At 56.0% G+C, this 20,381-nt stretch overlaps 1 protein-coding gene across 4 annotated transcripts in view; it reads right to left on the bottom strand.

Moving 5' to 3' along the window:
• Positions 1–393: 393 nt before the first annotated feature.
• The window catches only part of DVL3 (dishevelled segment polarity protein 3), a 34,349-nt gene continuing 14,361 nt past the window's right edge, over positions 394–20,381 (bottom strand). For 2 of the 4 annotated variants that reach the window (XM_025195952.1, XM_025195950.1), the window contains exons 2-17: positions 15,983–16,052; positions 12,281–12,402; positions 11,408–11,514; positions 10,592–10,727; positions 10,163–10,256; positions 9,642–9,711; positions 8,791–8,930; positions 8,533–8,609; positions 7,896–7,963; positions 7,425–7,475; positions 7,156–7,305; positions 5,128–5,259; positions 4,671–4,838; positions 3,798–4,010; positions 2,731–3,132; positions 394–2,312 (exon numbers count right to left, since the gene is read on the bottom strand). In XM_025195952.1, the coding sequence (XP_025051737.1) occupies positions 2,281–2,312; positions 2,731–3,132; positions 3,798–4,010; positions 4,671–4,838; positions 5,128–5,259; positions 7,156–7,305; positions 7,425–7,475; positions 7,896–7,963; positions 8,533–8,609; positions 8,791–8,930; positions 9,642–9,711; positions 10,163–10,256; positions 10,592–10,727; positions 11,408–11,514; positions 12,281–12,402; positions 15,983–16,052 (2,032 nt within the window). In that variant the 3' untranslated portion in view covers positions 394–2,280. Of the gene's footprint in view, positions 2,313–2,571; positions 3,133–3,797; positions 4,011–4,670; positions 4,839–5,127; positions 5,260–7,155; positions 7,306–7,424; positions 7,476–7,895; positions 7,964–8,532; positions 8,610–8,790; positions 8,931–9,641; positions 9,712–10,162; positions 10,257–10,591; positions 10,728–11,407; positions 11,515–12,280; positions 12,403–15,982; positions 16,053–20,381 lie in introns of those variants that run through there. The other 2 variants (XM_025195953.1, XM_025195951.1) reach the window with 2 other exon arrangements.

The following is a 20,381-nucleotide window of genomic DNA, read 5'->3' as shown; positions in this document are numbered from 1 at the left end:
AGCTCCTGGAGGAGGGTCATGCACCCATTCCATTTACTTCCATTGCAGCCCCAGTTTAGAGAGAGGTCCTGACTTCATGAGGCTTGTTCTTGGGAAGTTTTTTTCCCAGATGACCTCCAAACGTTTGGAAACATGCCTTCTCCCCTGAGAACTGGAGTCTCAGCCAAAGTCTGGTTCTCCTGGACCCAGCTATCCTCCTAAGAGGAAACACAAAAGGGCAACAGTATCCGACTGACATGTTTAGGAGCCGGGTCTGGCTGCACCTGGGAAACGTTGCCCAGGAAGGGGACAGGATGAGGCTTTCTAGGCCTCAGCAGTGAGGGGCCACATCCAGGCCAAATACAGAGGAACAGAAATGAAAGGAACCAAAAACCACACCAGGAGGCAAGAGTCCAATAAAACTATGTTTATAAATAAAAACAAGGAGATTGGTGTTGTTTCTATAAAACACAGCAGGCAGGATGGCAGGGGAGGAAACGGGATGGGAGACTGGGCAGGGTAATGAGCTGGTGAGGCAAGGTAGGATGGGGGCTGGCAGTATGAGCCAGGAGAAGGTTGGTGGGCGGCGGCGTGGAAGGCAAGAGAGCAAACAGGGTCAGGGGAGGGACTGTAAATAGTTGGTGCCAAATATGGAGGGGGCTAGGAGGATGGCACATGGAGCATTTGACAAGCTGGCACCTGCGGGGGGTAAGAAGGATGCTGAGCAGTAGATGAGCTGGGGGCACATTTGGGGCTAGACCAATAGAAAGGGCATTGTGACGGGCAACAGCGGAGCTGATGCAAGGATGCAGGAGCTTGGAGCATGGTGGGTGGTAGATGAGCTGGTGCCAGGAGCAAGGTACATTTCATCTGCTGAGAATAATAAAAACCGCAAGTCCGAGAATCCAAAGGAGCTCGCGCTGCTACAAGGGAAGCTGCTGTGTGGCAGCAGAAGGGCGCAAGACCATGACAGCCCAGCGTTGGCTGCAGTGGGGTTGAGCATCTGTACCATATACAGTCCAGTGCACCGGGTAGGCTGCCCACGGCACACCTCCTCGCCTCTCCAGTACCAGGCAGGAGGAGCAGAGCTCTGAAGTTTCAGAAGAAAAACGGGAATGTAGGTGTTGGAGCAAAGCAAAGCGCAGTAACAGAGGCTGCTGCAGTGCTCCAGAGATAGGCCCAGGGTGTACATTCATGCCTAGACTGTGGTCAAGCTACTCAGAAGGGAACCGTGTCTCCTGAGAAGCAGACTCCGATAGCAGACCTGCTGCCCAGGCCTTAAGCCAGATGTGTCCCAGCCTCCACGGGACCTGGTCCAAACCCCCAACGCTCACATACATGGGGAGCATGGCGATGGCAGGAAGGCAGCACTGCTCGTTCTCTAAGCCCCAGAGCCTTTGTGGACAGCAGACACTGGGAACTTACTATTTGGCTTCCTATGCAACTTGGAATTAACAGGGCTCCTGCAGCCTGGCCCCCCCACCCCAACCAGTTCTGGCTCTGATCTGACCTAACAGCTCCTGCACCCCTGGCACCCAGCTGGGCATCCTGATATCGGTGCTGTGCAGCAGTGTTAAGAGCACATCTGAAACCCCCAGCTCCGTTAGGGCCATCTTGGATCGAACATCCTCCATGAGTATGTGATCGTGCAGGGGTAGGAGAGCACAAGGGGCTGCCGAGACTCCAGGGGCACATTCCTAGCTAGAGCTTAGTACCACTCCCAGAGCAAACGTGGGCAAATAGAGGCCACAGCTTCGCACTCAGCCAGATCCACAGCGTCCAGGCCAGGGGGGCTGGGGCAAAGCCCGGAGTACCAGGAGGCAGATAGTTCAGTAATTTTAGGCACCTGGAGATGTGGGAGATAGGGACCTGACAGCACACAGCCAGGATTGTAGCCATCAGCAGGCTACCTTCGAGCCTAGGGCTTACTATCTGCACACAGCATTAACAGGCCCAAGCCTGAGCACCTGTGGGCCTGGGAAGTGGGGGAGTAGCAGGAAGGGGCACCCTCCCAGCCAGGGCCTCACCTTCTCCACTCCCCCAGGCACTGAAGCCCTGGAACATTCATGCCACTGGCTGCGAGGTGACTGCATTTATTGAACTGAACACACAAAAGGCTGGAAACTGGGTCCTGCTCCCCTCTCAGGGCTGTGGAGGGGATGGGGCATCTTCCACTAGAGGGAAAGGAGCCATCTTCAGCGCCGTGTGTACCCAGCGCCCGCAGGGATCCGTGTCCTCCTCTGTTGGGCCAAGGTGTCACGCCGTGCCACGCTCCGGCTCTCGCCCCTGCGGGCGGCGAGCTCAGAGGAAGTCAAACACCCCGTAATTCTTTGCTGCTTGACAGAAGAGACACAAGAGGGTGAAAAGAGAAAGAGGAGACGTTTAGGGCAGGAAGGAGTGAGGCAGCAGTGGCACACGGGCGGGCAGCACAGGCACCAGGCTGGATGCGGATTAATGGGGTTAGAAGGGACAAGGAAAGGGAGTTAAGGGCTCGTGCAAGCGGCAGCAACTTGCCCCTGCACACGCAGTCCGGAGGCAGCCGGGCCGGCGGGGCCTCGGGGCCCCCTCCCTCCACACGAGCAGGGATTAGAGTCAAGGTTTAGTTCAGTTTATTTTTTCCCTTTTTTTTTCCGTTATCAAGACAAAATAAAAACAAAGAGTGAAGCTGGGGCTGGTCCTAGGAGACAAACCGACGGGGCGGCAGACAGACAGGGGGACGGGCGCTTCACATTACATCCACAAAGAACTCACTAGGGTTGCCCATGGCCATTCGGAACGACTGTCTACTGGCCGTCAGTTCTGGGGGCACAGAGGCCAGGTCACGGCCCGGAGGGGCGCCCGGGGGCCCCATGGCTGAAGGCGGCGGAGGCATCAGCAGCATAGGCGGGCTGTAGAGGGGAGGCAGGCCTGGTGGCCCATATGACTGCTGGCTGTGGTGACTGCGGAGGCTGTGAGCCAGGGAGTGCTGGCTGCGCTGGCTGTGCTGGCTGGCAGGCACCGAGCGCTCGCTGGCTGCCCGCTCCCGCCTCATGCTACTCCGAGTAGTGTGATCCGACTCGCTGCCACTGCCACCTGACTTGGACTCGCCGGTCTTTGGGTCTCTCTCCTTCCTCCTCTCGCTGCCACTGCGGTTCGATCCGCTGCTTCGGCTTCCTAAGAGATGCATAAGGCAAGGTTAGGGAATGGTCCAGACAAACACAGGCTTCCTGCCCCCACCTGCACGGCAGGGGGCAGCTGGAATAAAAGAGCCTCTCCTCCCCGCATGCTAAGCTGATCATACTGGCAGGGGGGCAGGGCTGCACCATGCATGAGCTGCTCCATGGGAAGTGCCTGTGCGCACGCTCTTACCTTGTAATAAGTAAAAGCCAGATGGCAATACCAGGCCCCCCCTTCCCAGAGGGCTAAGCCACCATGGATTAAACTTCCACTTACTGTGCCGTAAGCCTGTGTACATACAACAGACCAGCTAACACACAGAGAAGTCCTGCCCTCGTTTGTCTCATGTGAAGTTGCTCATGAACCCACCCCCTCAAGCCAAGCTACAGCAGGTCTCATAGCTCAGACCTCTCTGGGCTCCTATTCTCACATTGTGCCTTGTAGCACACAGATCTTGCCTCTGGTAATGGCTTCTGCTTGAGGCTCCCAAGTTGCTGGTCACGCACCTCCCCAGCTGCACCACAGTCACAGCGTGTGCGCATGCTGTTCGGAGAGAATGCTTTCCTCCTCCCAGCACATGACTCAGACCTTGGCTCCCTCTCCGAAGGTGTAAAAGCCAAGCCCCTGAGGCACGTCCCAGCTCCCTGCCCCCTTGCATTTACCTTCACTGTGTTGGCTGCCTGCACTGCCCCCTCCATAGCTGTAGCCTGGGTCAGGGAATCCTGGGTGTGGGTTGTATGGATGAGGCGGTGGATATTGGTATGGGAAAGCCATGGGCCACGGTGCAGCTCCTGGGTGAGGGAGAGGAGCCAATGTGTCCTGGTCGGAGGCTCCACTGGATCCATCGTGGTCATGCAGGGAGAGGTTAGCCATGTCTGCAGAGACGTAAGCAGAGAACACAGATTAGTTCTGGCCTGGGCAGTGCAGCAGCTAATAAGCAGTAACCGGAAAGGCAAGAGGAGTTTTCCGGGGACCAAGGGGGGTCATGCTCACCTCACCCAGAGGCGGCACCTATGAACACTTCCTGGCTGGACCCTTCCCCAGGTTGCATTAGAAGTTACTGCTCCCCACACACTCAGGGAGGGGGTTGTTGCTCTGCTAGTCAGAAACCAGCTCCGAAGGGCCTGTCAGAGCAAGCCAGAATGCACCCCTCTTCGCCAGGTTTCTCTCCCCTCCCTGCTCACGCTCCTCATCTGAACAAAACCACTCAGATGAACCTAAGTCTCCCTTCCATAATGTAAACTCCAGTAGCACCGAGTAGAGCTCATCACAATAGTTGAGGTCTAGCCTAGGACTATGGAAAGGCCATGTATTACTCCTCCCTTCTTGAGTCAGGAGGAAAGGCCAGACAGCAGCAGATGGGCACTGAAATGAGCTGCATACACTGGCACCAAGGACTGAAGAGCAGTAAGGAAGCGGCCTAGCCTGGCAGCAACGAGCTAGTGCTCAGAGAGCTGGTAGGGCAGAGCAGAGCAGAGCAGAGCTCTCCCCTCTTGCACCCTCCCTAAGCCCGCCCCCACTGGAGCCCGCCATACTGCCACAGAGGTCCCCGAAGATGTAGTAGCACTGCTCTGAGAAGGTGATCTTGTTGACGGTGTGGCGGATGTAGCCGGCCTTCAGCAGATTGCTGGCATACTTGCGGGACTCTCGCCGGTCAGTGAAGCCTTCCACGTGGTGATAGAGCCAGTCTACCACATCTGAACCTGCAGCAGGGAGCATCCCCCAATGAACCTGGTTAAACATGGCAGCGTAGGGAGGAGGGGGCCTGGGGGCAGACCAGGGTGACAACAGCTGGTCCCAAAAGTGAGGGACAGGAGAGGTCCGAGAGTAAGGTTTGGGGAGGGGGGTCAACATTTCAAACGCTTTCCCAGGCCCAGCCAGCCGGATGAGCTAGATAGTATACAGTGGTGAAGGCTGGCACAGGGAACCCGCCAGCCCATCTATGCGTCTATCCCCGCGCCCGTCCCAAAGGAGGCAGCGGCCACCTCTTACCGATGAAGGCGTTTGGGATGGTGATTTTCAGCCACATGCGGTCGCGCACCTCCAGGCCGGACTCAGGTGAGGCCATGGCTTTGACAATGGTGGCCATGTCGCTGTGGATGGACAGGTGAAAGTCATCGAGGCCTGCGAGGTGGACGGAGGGAAGGGAGGCACAGATGAGAGGGGATGGAAAAAGTCATGGAGCCACATGGAGGTGTCGCACACAAGGGGATGGGCCAGGGAACAATACATCGCAGACTCGCCTTCTGACCCCTCTGACGCTGCAGAGCCCACCTGCCTGCCGCTGCCTCCCAGCTGCCTGTTGGCAGAGTATGGCTCAGAGGCTCTCTCCTCCCTCTCAAAGCCAAGCCAAACTAATCATCTTTCTCCAGCAGTAGCTGCTACAAAGCTTGCAATGTTCTAAAATCTGCTACGCAGCCTATGCCGGCTCCCCTGGTGAATTCAACTGGCAATTGCACCGCTGGCAAGGCTACAGGGAGCAGTCAGCTCATCTCCCCAGCCCAGGAAAGAGCTGGTGCTAAAGCCAGGTTCTGTTCAGGTGCTTTCTTCCATGCACTCTTTACTGGTGGCACCAACACTCTTCAGTAAGACACCCCCCCCAAAAGAGTTTAATTTAAATCTAATGATCCAACTATACAAATCCCCTGAGCCCCGCTTACAGCTCCTCTGCTCGGAAGACCCCAGATCGTTGAGAGCCAAACCACTGCTTGGCTATCTCTCCTCATCTGAGCTCTAACATGCTTTACAGGCCTATTTGCTGTGCAAAGAGCAGTGGGCCCTGGCCCACCAAGAGAGCTCTAAGTCTCCCTCAATCAGGGAGGCCACAAGAAGTGCAGTGAGAGATTCTGGGGGACAACTGAGAAAACAAGGACAAGACTGCAGGTCAAAGGTTAATAGCGAGTGTTGCAAGGGGGGAGACACACCAAGCAGAGCATGCCAGCCAGCGCTCACTGTCCTTCAAACATGTCCCTGGAGCCTCTGGACACCAGCCGGTGAAACTCTGCCCAAGGATATATGCAGGGAAGTGACAGGAAAACAGCCCCGTCATTCAGGCTGCCTGGGGCCAGAGCATCCTTCCTGGTCTGGTAGATAAGTTTGGCTGAAGCCAGGAGGAGGTCCAAGGACTTGGTGGGGCCACGGATGGGGAGGGCATAAATGAAAAGGGGGTGGATGGGGAAAGAAGTGCGGCCAGAACCTGAGGAGAAGGTTCCTGAGAAGATGGTGGAAGGGCTGCAGCCTGGCACGATCGAGGTAGGCAGATGCTAGGGTCTCCCTCTGCTGACAAAATGGGCAGGTATTGGGGGTGTCGACACACATGCAGGAGCTGCCAACTGAAGCCCCGGGTGGCTTGTGGGATCCGGGTGTAATACAGGATGGGTCCACCGGGGACTCTCATCCTCACCGAGGGCACTTCACCACTTGGTGTCTGGGTGGGACACAAGGACAGGATGGTGGAGTGGTCGGACCATGAGCGTGTAGAGCTGGTAGGAGCAGACTGTGCAGAGAAGCACCTGGGCCTGGTGTCCCCTGACCTGCTGAGGTGGTCTTACAGGAACTGGAGGTTCACCTGGCATCTGCCTGACCCCGGGACCCATCTGACCCTGGTACCCAATGCCTTCTGCCTTCGACAGGGTGCTCCTGCCTGGGCCCAGCCTCTCTTGTCCTTGCAGGGGACCAAGAAACCTGACACTAATTTGCCCAGCCTGGAATGCCACTTTCCCTGGGCTACTGGGTAGGTCTTTTCTTAGCTTTCCTCATTCAGATGCCTCTATTCCTGGCCTCTCCCCTGGTCCCTGGAGTGGAGTTGAGGGAACTTCACTTCCTCCAGACCCTAGTGCTTGTGACAGGGAGCTGTGGCTCAGGGGCTACTCCCCTTTCCCCCCAGGCCACTCCCCGCCACCCCTGGTTTCTGCCTGCTCCGATGTATTGCTCCCATCAGGCACAATGGGGTGCTGGCAGGCACAACACAGGTGACCTGAAGCTGTGCCGCGAGGGGAGCACGCAGGCACGAGGACTTACGTTCGGTCTCTGGGATGGAGCTGGTGATGGAGGAGCTGGTGGAAGTGATTGTGCTCATGGATGGGCTCATACCGTACGCCGGGTAGGTTCCGGTCATCGCCGCCGTGTGGGAAACCCAGGCCGCAGGGTCGATGGGTCGGATGGGCTCACCTGCAGCAAACAGAAGGACAGTCAGACGTGGTCTGAGAACCGTCCCCTTGTTGCTGCTGCCTCTGGGGGGCGTCCTGCACAGCCCCCACCAGTCATCCCCAGCATCAGCCGGGACTCACCCGGATCGGAGCATGGAGAGTCCGGCCCAGCCCAGATCCGCTGGGGAGCAACTGGGAGAGAAAGAAGAAAGGGAGGGTCAACAAGAAGGGCACAGAGGGAGACAGTCCCCTGATGGCTCAGTGGCAGCAATCTTGGGGGTGCTTCTCCTTCCTCTGGAGCTCCAAGAAGGTGACCCCTGCCCTCGTCAAGGTGACGTGTCCCCAGCGCGATCTGGGAGGAGGACTGGGTAGAGTGGGGTGGCAGCTGTCCTGGCTGTGGGCTGCCAGGAGAGTGAGATGGCAGCACTCAGAGGCCTGCTCCATACTGGGGCCCTGAGCTCAGACTGGGGGCCTCAACCTCAAAACAAGCCCGTACCAAAGCATTGCCTAAATCAGCCCACACACAAGGAGACACAAACAAGATGGCACCCATAGCAGGGCTCTTGCAGGGGCCAGGCCCTGCTGTGGACAGCGGGTGAGTGATCCACTTACTTCTGGGTAAGGAGAAGCAGCCCCGGGGGCTGGGGTCCCAGCACTTGGCAACCGTCAGGGTGATTGGTCTGTGGCACAAACACAAAATCAGGTATTGCAATGCATGGCCCAAGCTGGGCTGCTCAATAAGAGACATGGGACATGCTGGCCCTCTCCACAGCCTGCTTCAGAGGCAGTGTAAGCTCAAGGAATGTGCCAGCACAGCTGGCCCCCTCCCAAGCCAGCGGTCATGTTCCCCCAGCCAGCACGGACAGAGTAACCTGGTGGGCAATGGGAACCGCAGCACTGCAAGCTGGATTAAGCGGGAAGGATGGACATTAGGGACAGGAGCATGTGGCTCAGGAGCCTCTGACCAGGTAACTCTGCTGCATAGAGCTAAACACAGGAGTCAGGGGGACGCTAACAAAAAGGGCCGGAGATGAGCCCTGGGCTGCCTGCCTAGATCTGGTGCACAATGAAGATGGAGGAACTGACTACAGAGGACAGCAGGGAGCTAAGAGCCCAAAGGCAAGCTGTGCTGCCAGCACCTGAGGAGCCAGAGCAACAGGACAGCAGCTGGTGAGGAGATGCAGGCTTGGGAATGACTTGCCCCCAGGGGAGAAGTGGTGGGTGGGGGATGAAGGGGGAAGGCACCTACCCTGGCTTGTGTACGATTTCCCTCAGCACCCGTACAGCATCGTCATTGCTCATGTTCTCAAAGTTGATGTCGTTCACCTGCAAAGAGGACGGATCTGAGACAGGACTGGAGACTGGGCTCAGTCATGAGGGAGGGGGCTTCTCCCTCCTAGGCTGGCCCCAGAAACGTCTCTTGGAGTAGGGGCTGAGGCTGGCGCTGTCCAGAGCTTTCACTGTCACTGCCCCAGCCCTGGGAACAGGGGGCACAGCCATGCAGTACCTGTAAGAGCATGTCTCCAGGCTCAATCCGGCCATCCGCTGCCACGGCACCCCCCTTCATGATCGAGCCAATGTAGATGCCACCGTCCCCACGCTCGTTGCTCTGCCCCACGATGGAGATGCCCAGGAAGTTGTACTTCTCTGAAAGAGGAAGGGGTGCGGTGAGCAGGAAGGAACAGAGGAGCCTTGTACCCATCAGCCCAGATCCAATCTAATCCCCACTCGCTGGTCAAAAGTGCCTCCCAACCTTCCCATTCTCCATTTGCTTCCTTTGCCTCCCCTGCTCCATTTTTATACAGTTTGGCTTTCATCTTTTCAAGCTCCCTGGTTCTGCTTGTCCCCAACGCCTACCCTCCTGACAATGAGGGCGGTTAATGCCTGCACTCCCAGCGCTCCTCCCTCACTCTGCAGTGGAAGGACCCCCCATGTCACCATGGACAGGGGAGCATTTTGGGCTTGAAGCCAGAACTTTCTGCCTCTGCCCTGCTGTCTTCTCAGGTGAGCTGACCACCCAGACAGAAAGCAGCTGGGAGCAACAGTGAGATCAGATGGGACATGGGGTGTGAGGGGGCCAAAACTCCTCCTCAGACAGGTCCCAGGGTTAGAAACTCCTCTCCTACCAGTGTAACCCTGACCCCAGCCCTGGGAGCTGCCCAGTCCCTGGGGAGACTAGTGCTTCAAGCCTAGCCGGTCCTGGCATCTCCTTGCTCCTCCGTGAGCACTCAGTCCGCATCACCCCCCGGTCCGGCCCTCCCTGCTTCTTTGCTCCACCACCTGATCTCGCTCTTGGAGCTGCTCCCTAGGTCAGGCCAGGATCCAGTGTAAGAGGCACCATTGGGTGTCCCCACTCACCCATGTTCAGCGTGACCGTGATGATGTTCAGAGACATTGTGGAGTCCGTGATGCTGCTGAAGGATGACGACTGCAACACAACGAAACACTGTGAGATGCCCCCTGCTCACTGCCCTCTGGCCAGGCACCAACCCCTGACTTGCCTCCAGATCTCCTCGCTCCCCACTGTTCCTGGGTTCCCTGCTGTCCCCTGCAGTACTGTCCCCACAGCCTCCCTCTGTCTAGCACAGGAAGCTCTGCAAAGACAGAGCAGGGGCTGCTGCATCCAACACATTCCCACCAGCAGTAGGACAAGAGAAGCCTTTCATTCTCATGGCTGGGGTTACGCTGGCTTGGGAAGCTGTCTGGGACTATTTCCAGCAGGGTCTCAGTGTCTGGCCCTAGTTTGGGCTGACCAGGCATTCTGCCGAGCCCCTGTGGGCAGGGGGTAACCTGACTCACCCACAAATCTGCCTCAGGCCCCAGAAAGCCCAGCCCCTGCCCCGCAGTCACCCTCCGCCAAGCACCCAGGCCAGGAGTACCCGCTCGATGCGCGGAGTCTTCTGTTTCCGTCGGCGTCGCTTGTGCCTCCTCATCAGGCGAGAGGCGCTGCTCTGCTCTGTGGAGCTGCTAAACCTACAGGCAAAGGGGAGGGTCAGTGTTACTGCCCGAGGCAGGTGGGGCTCTTGGCATCAGCATGCCACAGGCAAAGGCAATCTGTGACCAAGAGAGAGGGCAACCAGTGGAGCTACAAGCATGAGGAGAAGGGGTGGAGGGTCATTGGTAGACCCACAAGTGTGGAGAGCAGAGGACCATCGACAATAGTGGACATCGCTGGTCAGGATGGCAGACCACTGGCAAGGATAAAGGAGCCCCCAAACACAGGGTTACAGTGTCTTGCTCTAGCATCTTCCTTGGCATAAGGGGCTGAGGAAGAGCCCCTGTTCTCCCAGGCCCCGTGTTTTCCCTACCTGCTGGTGGAGTCATCCTCATCTGAGTCAAAGAAGCTGGTGGTCTCCAGCTCGCTGCTCATGAGTGTGGAGGAGCTCTCGTATCCTCCTAGGTCTCGGCGCCGCTCTCCCTTTGCCGTCCCATTCACCCGGGGTGCTGGGGAGATGGAGCAGTCAGCACCCAGGGCAGGGGCTGAGATGCCTGTGCAGCCCTCCCTCCTGTGAGCAGCACCAGGGGGCTCAGGGCTCTGCTGTGAGAAGTCCCTGAGAAGGAACCTGGCCTTCAAGTGGTGTCTGGTGGTGTGGGCTGCTGGAGGTGCCACCCCAACCATGGCCCCTGGGTACTCCCCTGCCTCTCTAGATAACAGGAAGGTGAACCACTGGGAACAAGAGCTGGAGCCACAGGATCCTCAGAGAGTGAAGCAGGTTGCCACATGGTCCCTCTGGGATGGAGTGGCCTGCAGGTATGGAGAGCTCAGGGTGGTGCTTTTTGGGAACAACTCCCCTCTGCTGGTGAGTGCCTGAGTCTGCAGGGGTCTCAGCCCTCCTCTGCCACTGCCTCTGGCAGACACATGCTGCACCCTCTCCCAATAGCAGCTTCTATGGGATAGTTGCCCAGTAGGATGCAACCCCAATCCCAGTGGTCTCTCTAGGAGTAATAGTTGCTCTGCCCCGGGGGGCTCTTGTCAGTAGCTTTGAAGTGATGCAGGGTGGGAGACTGAACTTCACTTCTGCCTGCACAGGCCTGGGCACAGTGGTCCCCCCTGCAGCCTGCACAGCTGGGACCAACAGCTCAGCTACAACCCATAGTGGCTTTGGACGGGGTGCGGCACTCACCGTGCTCAGTCCCATCTTTCCGACGCGGCCGCTCCCGCTGAGATGACACCACGGAGTCCGTCTCTGTGTCATTATCCAGGTTCTCCCGACTCCCTCCGGTGTTGGGGCTGTGAGGGGTGAAGAGGATGGATGTGTCCAACATGTCCAATGTCTCCTCCTCCAAGGGCACTTGGACCTCCCAGCTCCCCTTGCTCTGACATACCCCAGCTCTTCTGCACTTCCACTTGTCTCCTCCCTTTTGAGCTACACGCTGGGGCTCCTGGAGGAAAGTGTTCACTGTTCCCTTGGGAAGGAGGGGAGCCTAGGGAGCTTAGGGTGTACCCCGCAAGGGGCACTCAGGAGAGTTGGGGTGTAATCACAGGCCCACCCTGCAGGGGGTAGGAGGCTAGAGGATTTGGGAGCAGACAGAGGGGATGAGGGGACTGGGGCCATGATAAGTCTCCCTACCTCCTGCCAAAACCTCAGTGGAGTCTGAGACTGAGAAAAATGACAGAAATCTTTTTCTTGTCTGATGGGCAATGAAGCATCGAGGGAGCAGCAGCAGCAGCAGCGATGTGTTCTCCTGCTGTTTCTATCATGCCCAGTTAGTCAAACCAAAGAACTCTGGAGCCCCCTTTCAATTCCCTCTCAGCCCCACCACTGCCCGGGGACCCTATCCTAGCACTCCTTTCTCCCCACCACTGCAGCCTCTGTCAAGGAAAGTAATTAATCCTGGCCCTGGCTGCAGCCCCGGTCAAGAGAAGTAGCTAATACTCTGGCTCCTGTCTTTGCAGTCCTTTCCCCATCCCGAGTGCAGAAAAACAGGACTGTATGGACCCCTTCTGCTCTGCACATGTGTCCTAGGGAAGCCTGATGGGTCCTCTGGTGGCTTACTGGAAGGAGGGGGGCCTGGAGTCTCCAATGCCTCCAGTGCGCTCCACAGAAGGTGGCAGCTCTGGCTGGTTGTCGGCACAGACTGACCCAGCATCTGAATGCGACCCCTCTGCAGACACGAGCTGGAGAAAGAAGACAGAGAGAATGAGATGGCTCAGGATCAGAGTGGGAGCCCCAAGCACAAGAGACATCTACAACTGCAGTGGACATGGGACCAGCCTGCCTTCCAGATCCTCCACCTATAGGAGATGGTGGTAAGGGCAGGGCCAAAGCTAGCTCTGGAGCAGAGCCCACTCTGCCTCCCCAAGCACACTAAACCCTCAGCCTCAGTCAGATGAGCTGGTTTGGGCATGGCCTACAAACTCTCCAGTGATTAATACCCTGTCCACCATGACTGTGTTGAACTGGCTATGGAGCAGCTTCCATTATACGGGTGCTGGGAATACATTTGGCAGAGCTGGGCTCCAGTCCAGATTAGGACCTCGCTCCTAATATATAAACCACCAACCCCCACCCATTTCCAGGCTCAGAGACTGGAACACAGCCTTTGACCTCCAAGCAGATTGCTGGCCGGCTCAGGACAGGAGACTGAACGCTCAGGGGAGCAATGCCATGTTTGAAATGGCTCCCGCTAAATCATTTCTACTTGCATTCGCACCCTCCAGCAGCCCATCCAACTGTGCTGGGAGGTGTTTTAGCTAGCTCTGTGTTTAAGTCTGGCTTTCCACCTTGACCCCCAGAAAGATGGAGACCCAGATCTCTGATTCCCAAGCCACCCAAACTTCCAACACAGCCCCCAAGACAGAGGAGCCAAGGGCTGAACAGACTATGGAAACAGAGCTCTCTGCTCAGCTGAGCCAGGATTCCTCAAGGGAGAAGGATGAAGCTCACTCTTGGGGGAAACCTGACTTCAGTCCAAGGAGACTGCACATCTGGCCCCTTCCACCACCTCCTCTCCCAGCTCCAGGGCCTGGCTGCCTCGAGCATGCTTCCTCCACCCCCTGACCTGGGAAGGATTATAGCACCGGACCTCAGTCTTGGTTCAGCGCAGCGACAGCGCTGGAACAGAGTGGGGGCAAGTCTGGAGACAGCCTGCAGAAGCACTGCACACCGGGTTGGAGACGTGAGATGCTACAACCAGCCGGGGCAGGGGCAGGCCTCCTCACGCTCACCCATGCCCGAGTGTGTCCCAGTCTTTGCTACTTATTGGCAGCCACGAGCCGAGACAGGGCCTGATCATGGGTCACACAGGAGACACTCCAACACAGGCTCAGATGGAGCTCTGGAGAACATAGCTTCAAAAGGATCGCCAAGGGCGTGAGAGGAGGGAACTGGCTGGCAAGAAACCAGCAGCATTTATACACAGACCTTTCCATCCCGCGATGCACCAGAGATCCGGCAGGATCTGCGCACTGTGTTGCGTGCAGTTGTATAAGTGGCAAAATGCACGTTAGTGCACAGAAAATCGTGGCAAGGCACCTTCGAACTAAAACACCTTCAATGTGTTTGAGTTCAAAAGCGCGCCGCCATTTCCTCAGCGCTGATGCACATCTCACCACTTATACAACTACATGCACTGCAGCACCGCGGGCTTTTAAAAGCGCCCAGCACTGCTGCGCAAGCACGTGTACAAATGCCCCAGGATTGCAGTGGGATGCTATTCTCTCCTGGCTGCGGCTGCAGAGGATGCAACTGCAGCTCTGCTTCCTGCCAGCTGAGGGCACCACATGCAGCCAAAGGAAGGGTGGACCAAATGCACAACCCTACCGCCAAGTCCTGGCTCCAGGGATCCGGTGGGTGAGCTCAAGGAGAGCAGCAGGGCCTGGCCAGCTCGGGGAAAGGGACTGGCTGTCCTGCCTGAGCCAGCTCCCCTGACTGCTCAGGATTTCGGGGCCAGCGCACAAGAAGCATGAGGCTCGGGAGCTGAGAGAGCACCAGTGGATGCTGCTGGATGGGGCCAGGCAGAGAACTGGATCCTGGGAGCAGCCTAACAGTGCCACAGCCAGTGCCCACTGCCACCAGGGAAGCTTCCCTCCCTCCTTCACCGTCAGGAAAGAGCCAACCTCAAATCCACCCCCCCTCCCCCCGTTCCGCTCTGGCTAAAATTAGCCCCAGGCTCCTGAAATAGTCTCACTCCAGCCCAACTGGCAGCAACAGCAGCACAGAGCGCACAGCTCCCAAAGCCGCCCGCCGCACGGGAAGTGGAGCGCGAGGGGGGCAGGTCATCAGCTGTCGAGAGGGGGCTCGGAGCGGTGTTGCCTGCTGCTAGCTCCAGCACTTGGGAGCGCAGCTCCATGCGTCTGACCCACATTCAGACACTGGCGGCAGGTAGAAAAAATAGGAGCTGCGCAGCAAGGATTCAGAGCCTCTGGGACCCGCCACTAGAGCCTGAGAAAACAAAGGCAGCTGGGCAGGGAGAAAAGCAGGCGGCTACGGACAGATGCAGCAGTAATAAATACTGGGTTGGGGGAGAGGCCTGGAGGAGCTCTGTGCTGTGCCCATGAGCCACGAGGGGGAGAATTTCAAACAGTTCAGCAACCGGACCCTGCGGGTACGGGGGGCCTTACCCAGATACTCATCGTAGGATCACCCCAGGCACCCAAGCAATGGCTCTTACTCCCCTGATCTTGTTGCTCCTGACCTGACCACAGCCAGTGAGTTGCCCCAGGGGCATGGGAGCAGAGCAACAAAAGCGTCCAAGCAAAAGCGTGCCAAATGCTGCCCCTCTTCCATACTGTATCTGGGTACCTGGTCATTCATACCTGGTCGTTGGCCCAGGAGCCAACAGTGGCTGGCCATGATGTTAGCCACAATGTGCCCGTTTGTGCCACTGGCTGCAGGCACTGGTATGCTTTGCCCAAAGTATCCCGGTGGGCTGCTAGGCTCGGCTGGCCCCTTGACTTTAGGCTGAGAAGAGACTCAGCTCTCCAGGGTAGGGGCCGAGGAAGCATTGGGTCAGATCTAGGCAAGGCTGAAAGAGACTGGCGGCTGCCCTCACTGTGGGGAACCGCTTGGTGACCCGTGGGGAATTCACTGCCCTGCTGGAGTTCAGCTTAGCCCCGAGCAGGCAGACCCTGGCATCCAACCAGCACTAAACTCAGCCTCAGCAGAGGGCAAGGGCCACAGAGGCTAAGCATCCCTCTCCCCCCAGCAGGTCCCCTTCAGGACAGAGGGAGGATGGCAACAGGGGGCTGAATATGTGTATGGCATGACACGGAGGGAGAAGCTGGCCCATGCAGTGCCTGCAGTCTTCAGGGCAGTCAAATCCAGTCCATTTCAATAGCACTACATTCACTGGACCCCTCTGTGGCAGTCCTCAGGGGTGAAGGCACTCCTGCCGTAGGGGCACAGCAGTTGCCGTGGGCAGGCCTGGAGCAGTGCCACGAGGATGAACTATACTAGGTGGCAGCAAAGCAGCTTTAGAAGGTTCTTGTTTAACATATCACAACAGACTTGGGACCATCTCTCCATAGGAGCGGGGGGGATCTTGACCTGTCTTCCTCCAGGATTCAGGCCCAGGAGGACAGGACACAGCCCTCTCGGCCCATCATCTCCTCCTGGGCTTTGTCTTGTGTCGATACCAAGTACAGTTGTCCCAGGTCTTGACCTGGGACTCTGCAAAGCAGATGGCATTTTCAAAGACACTTGTATAGCTTGGAGGAAGCAGACAGCCAAAGACAGGCCATCACATAAGCTGCTTACCCAGGACACCACCCGGCCATTGAAACAGGGAAGCTTGGCATTATCGTCTGAGATCTCTTCCTTCACAACCCTGCGGAGAAAGGACAGGGCAGGTTAGAAGCAAGGCCCAAAACCCACAGCTAAGGTCCACCAACCTGTTCCACTTGGTGGGAAACCAATTGCATTCAACCACAGCTGGGTCACGGGGCCAGGAGTGGAGAGGAGGGGGGAAGAAGCTATTCCCACAAGGGACCCTGGGCTGCAGGTCAGTCTTGCAACACAAGAGAAAAAATGGCTAGTTGCTGGTTCAAGGAGAGAAGCCAGAGAGGCAGCAGTGAGCATCAAGCTGCTCTACTGTCTCAGCAAAGTGTGGGGCATGGGAGGGACAGAAGCAAGCAGGGCAGACAAAAAAAGACAGAAAAAAGATCAAGTCAGATCTGCATTTCAAGCATTTTCTTTTTTTTTTTTTTTAATAATAAGCCTCTTTGTGATAACTGGAAACCATCATCACAACCCGAGTCAGGACTCAGATGCACTATACAGTAGCTTGTTCCAATTTAAATTAATTCAATATGCTGCATCCGGGAGTCCTCCTCACACGCTGACGAGTTAAAAGGCGGCGCTACTTAATTAGACATGGGATCAGGGAAGCATTTATCTTTGCAGGCTGACTCAAGCTCTATGAACACGTTGCAAGGTCACACAGTGTGTTAAGCAAGCAGCTCTTATCATTCAGTCTTTACAGCAGAGGCAACGCTGGCACCTGCGTTTCTCTCGGTGTGAACAGGTTTATTATTTCTGCACAGAATATTTCAGCCTTAATTATTCTTAGCGAGCGCTTAGCTGGCAGCAGCAGAAAGCATCCCTTCTTCCTCTGGACTCATCCATTCAAAACGGGCAAACAAAATGGAAGCTGGAAATATTAAGGAAGACTGATTTCCGTCACCTAATCCAGAGATGCTCGGACCACACAGCTCCTCGGCTCATCACTTGGGACTCTTCACAGTTAATGCTAGCAAAGGGCTTTTCCCCATTGCATGCGCTGGATCTGTCCTTCCCACAACCATGACTGACCACTTGGGCCAATGCTATCCATGTCACTATATAGCACAGGGTTTTTTCCTTCTGCCCTGGAGCGTTTGCCACCACCCAGCCAGGCGGGTATATGTTGCTGTGGCTCTTTGGTCAACACTGACTGCCCAACCAGCTCCCGACCCAGACAGGACTGAGCATCATTGACCTCATTTATGAATAAAAACCAGAACACCTACAAATTCTAGCAACTGGAAAGACACGAGGCCAGAATTTCAAAGATATTTAGGTCCCCAATCCTGTTTCAGGAAGCTCGTACGCAGGGTAGGTGCCCAAATCCCACCGACATCAATGGATGTTAAAGATCTCACCTGCTTAAGTGGGTTTGAAAACTCCACTAAATGTCCATCTGCATCATCAGGAGCCTGAATAGCTTTGAAAACCTAACCCTGGGTGATCAGAAACAAGCTGCCAATTCACTGGCTGCAGTTAATACCACCTTTGTTTAACAGGCTCATTTTAATAAACCCGTTTTCCCCTTATATAACAGTGCATTTAAAGTCATTTTCTTCCACTAATAAAAAACAATTTTCAAAAGCCGGTTGTGTGCGTTTCCACTGAATTTCCACGTTCCATCCAAAATAATCTAGTACGTAACTGGGGCATGACACGGTCTTCTAAATACAGTAATATTGACTCTGAATAAAGGTCTGTTAAGCTCCAAAACTGCTAGTTCAGAGTGTCTAGTGATAGTGTACCCACTGGCTTAGCAAACTGCAGCGCCGAATGCATCGTGCAGGCTATATTCAGTTGTGATTGGGATGCTTTGATGGGCACATCAGCCAGAGAGAATGAATTTTTCCTTAGGAAATGAAGCGAAAGATAAAAGTGCAGCATCAGATTAAGCTCGGTGATTTAAAGCAATCTACCAAAAAACTTCCAGCAGGACAGGGACCCAAAACAACTGCCATCTTGGTGTCTTCTTGGGACTGCAAAACTGTGTACAAGGATGAGTGCAGCCGTCTTCTCTGGACCTGTGACCCCTGCATGCAATGAGACCTGGCTGCCTGGACTGAGATGGAGCATGCTGAAGCTTGGAGAGCAAAGGTCCTCTGGGCTGTGCTCAGCTACGTGGGTGTTCGGAGCTGCCCAGACAGACACTGAAAATAGGGCACCAAACCACATTTACGCTCTCAAAACGTCTGCCAAAGGCAAACAGACCACGCTACACACCGACGCCTAAACAGGCTCTGCCTCACCCTGCCTCCCATACCAGCCGCCCCATTCACAGATGGAGAGTCCTACCTGCCAAGACGGGCACGGGCTGCCTAGCCCTGCCCAGGAGGGCAGACGTAAGGCCAGCTAGCACTGCTCCCGGGAGGCCACGTTTTCTCCCACCGCCCCATCCAGCATGGATCTGCTGCACAGTACGAGTGTCAAATGCTGGCAGGCTGCTCCAGGCCAGCCCATCTCCTCCCCCTTGACTAGCATCCGTTATGCTGTCGCCGGCAGCCTGGACTTCATCCAGTTCCTAGAGAGAAATCCGAGCCAAGCCAGCTTCCAGTATTGCCCATGACTTCCACAGAGGCTCCAAGTCCCCTATGTTGGCAAAGGGGACAGTGCTACAGACTGGCAGGGACAATGTGACCAACTACAAGGAAAGGATTACCGAGCCCCCCAAACTGGGCTTTCCTGTGGGGTAGGGGGTTGTGACAGGGAAGACCCCATGGCATCACAGAATTGTAGGGTGGGAAGGGACCACAAGGACCATCTAGTCCAATCCCCTGCATGGACGCAGGATGATGTCCCTAAACAACCCCCAGCAAATGCTCATCCAGCCTCCTGAAAGCCTCCAAGGACAGAGTCCACCGCTCCGAGGGCAGCTCCTTCCGCTGTCCTGCTGTCCCTACAGGGAGGAAGTTTCTCTGGAGGTTTAACCCAAGTCTGCTTTGCTTGATCCCTCGGCCCCGCATCCTGCCCTCTGCGGCAAAGAGAACAGCTGCTGTCCCTTAGGGCAGCCTTCCTAATATTTGAAAACTGTCATCATGTCCCCCCTTGATTTTCTCTCTAAACTAAGCATACCTAGTTCTCTCCACCTTTCCTCATATGGCTGCATCCTAAACCCCTGTAGCACCTGCTGCTCACCTCTGGATCCTGTGCAGTTTCTCTACATCTTTCCTAAAATGTGGAGCCCAGAACTATACACAAAAGACCAAACCAGCGCCGAGTGGAGCAGTTCTGTCACCTCTTGTATCTTATGTATCATATTCCTGTTACTACCGCCCCAAATCGCCTTGGCTGTGCTGGCAACCACATCACATTGCTGGCTCCCATCGAGTCTGAGAGACACCAAAACCCCCAGACCCTTTTCAGCAATGCTACTGTCTAGCCATTTACCCCCCACTCCGTATTCAGACCTTTGGGTTAGGGTTAGGGATAGGACTTCTTTAGACATAACCCTTACATTGGTCTTTGTCGCACTTCCTTTGGTCACTGTTAGCCCAGCTCTCCAATCTATCAAGAATCTGCCGAATTCTATTCATTTCCCCCAAAATGTCTGAAACCCCTCCCAGTTGTGTGTCACCTGCAAACCTGCTCTAGTCCTGCATCCAAATCATTAACAAACAGGCTAAATAATGCTAGACCAAGAGCAGACCCCTGAGAAACCCCACCTGAAACCTCTCGCCATTGAGCAGCTCAGAGTCACTCTCTGACTGTGGTTATTCAGCCAGCTTGCCCCTACCAAACGTGACTTCTGCCTAGCCCGCATTTCTCCCCCAGTTTCCTTATGACAATGTCACGTGGGACTGTAGGAAAAGGCTTTCTGAAGTCCAAGTCCATTGCACTCCCTCCGTCCAAACTAGGATTAAGTCCCTGCCTTGCCCCTTCCTCCCCACCACCTCCCCAAGTTATTTTGCCTTTTACCCTTATTCCATTTTGGGAAGGGCAGCAGAGACATGCAAGGAGCATTTCAATGCTCTTTCCTGCTCTCCCCCATCCAACCCCCACCCCAAGGGTGCTCCAGCAGGGAAACAGGCCGTCCAGGGCTCACACCTAAGCTGGAAGCAGGCTTCTTTCCCACAGAACAAAGAAAAGCACCCCCCGCCTGTCCCCGTTCGCCTCGTGCCAGATCTGCACGCTGCGTTATTCATTATATACTTACCACTGGGATTCCAGGGCTCAAGGAATGATATAGTTTGAATCCCCAGAGGCTCGAGTCAGACAGGCCGAGCGGTAACAGCCCCACGCTTCTGCCAAGGCCTGGTAATCCAGACCCAGTCTCTATGACTTTCTAACCCTAAATTTTCCTCCATGGGTTTGCTGATGGCCCTCCATCCTGGATCACAGCCCTCTGCACCTCGAGCTGCCCTGTGCAAGTTGCACCCAG

This window comes from Alligator sinensis, unplaced genomic scaffold (genome assembly GCF_000455745.1).
Source record: "Alligator sinensis unplaced genomic scaffold, ASM45574v1 scaffold301_2, whole genome shotgun sequence".
NCBI classification, from domain to species: Eukaryota; Metazoa; Chordata; order Crocodylia; family Alligatoridae; genus Alligator; species Alligator sinensis.
The sequence above is the reverse complement of the archived record's forward strand: the minus strand, read 5'-3'. Positions and strand labels throughout refer to the sequence as shown.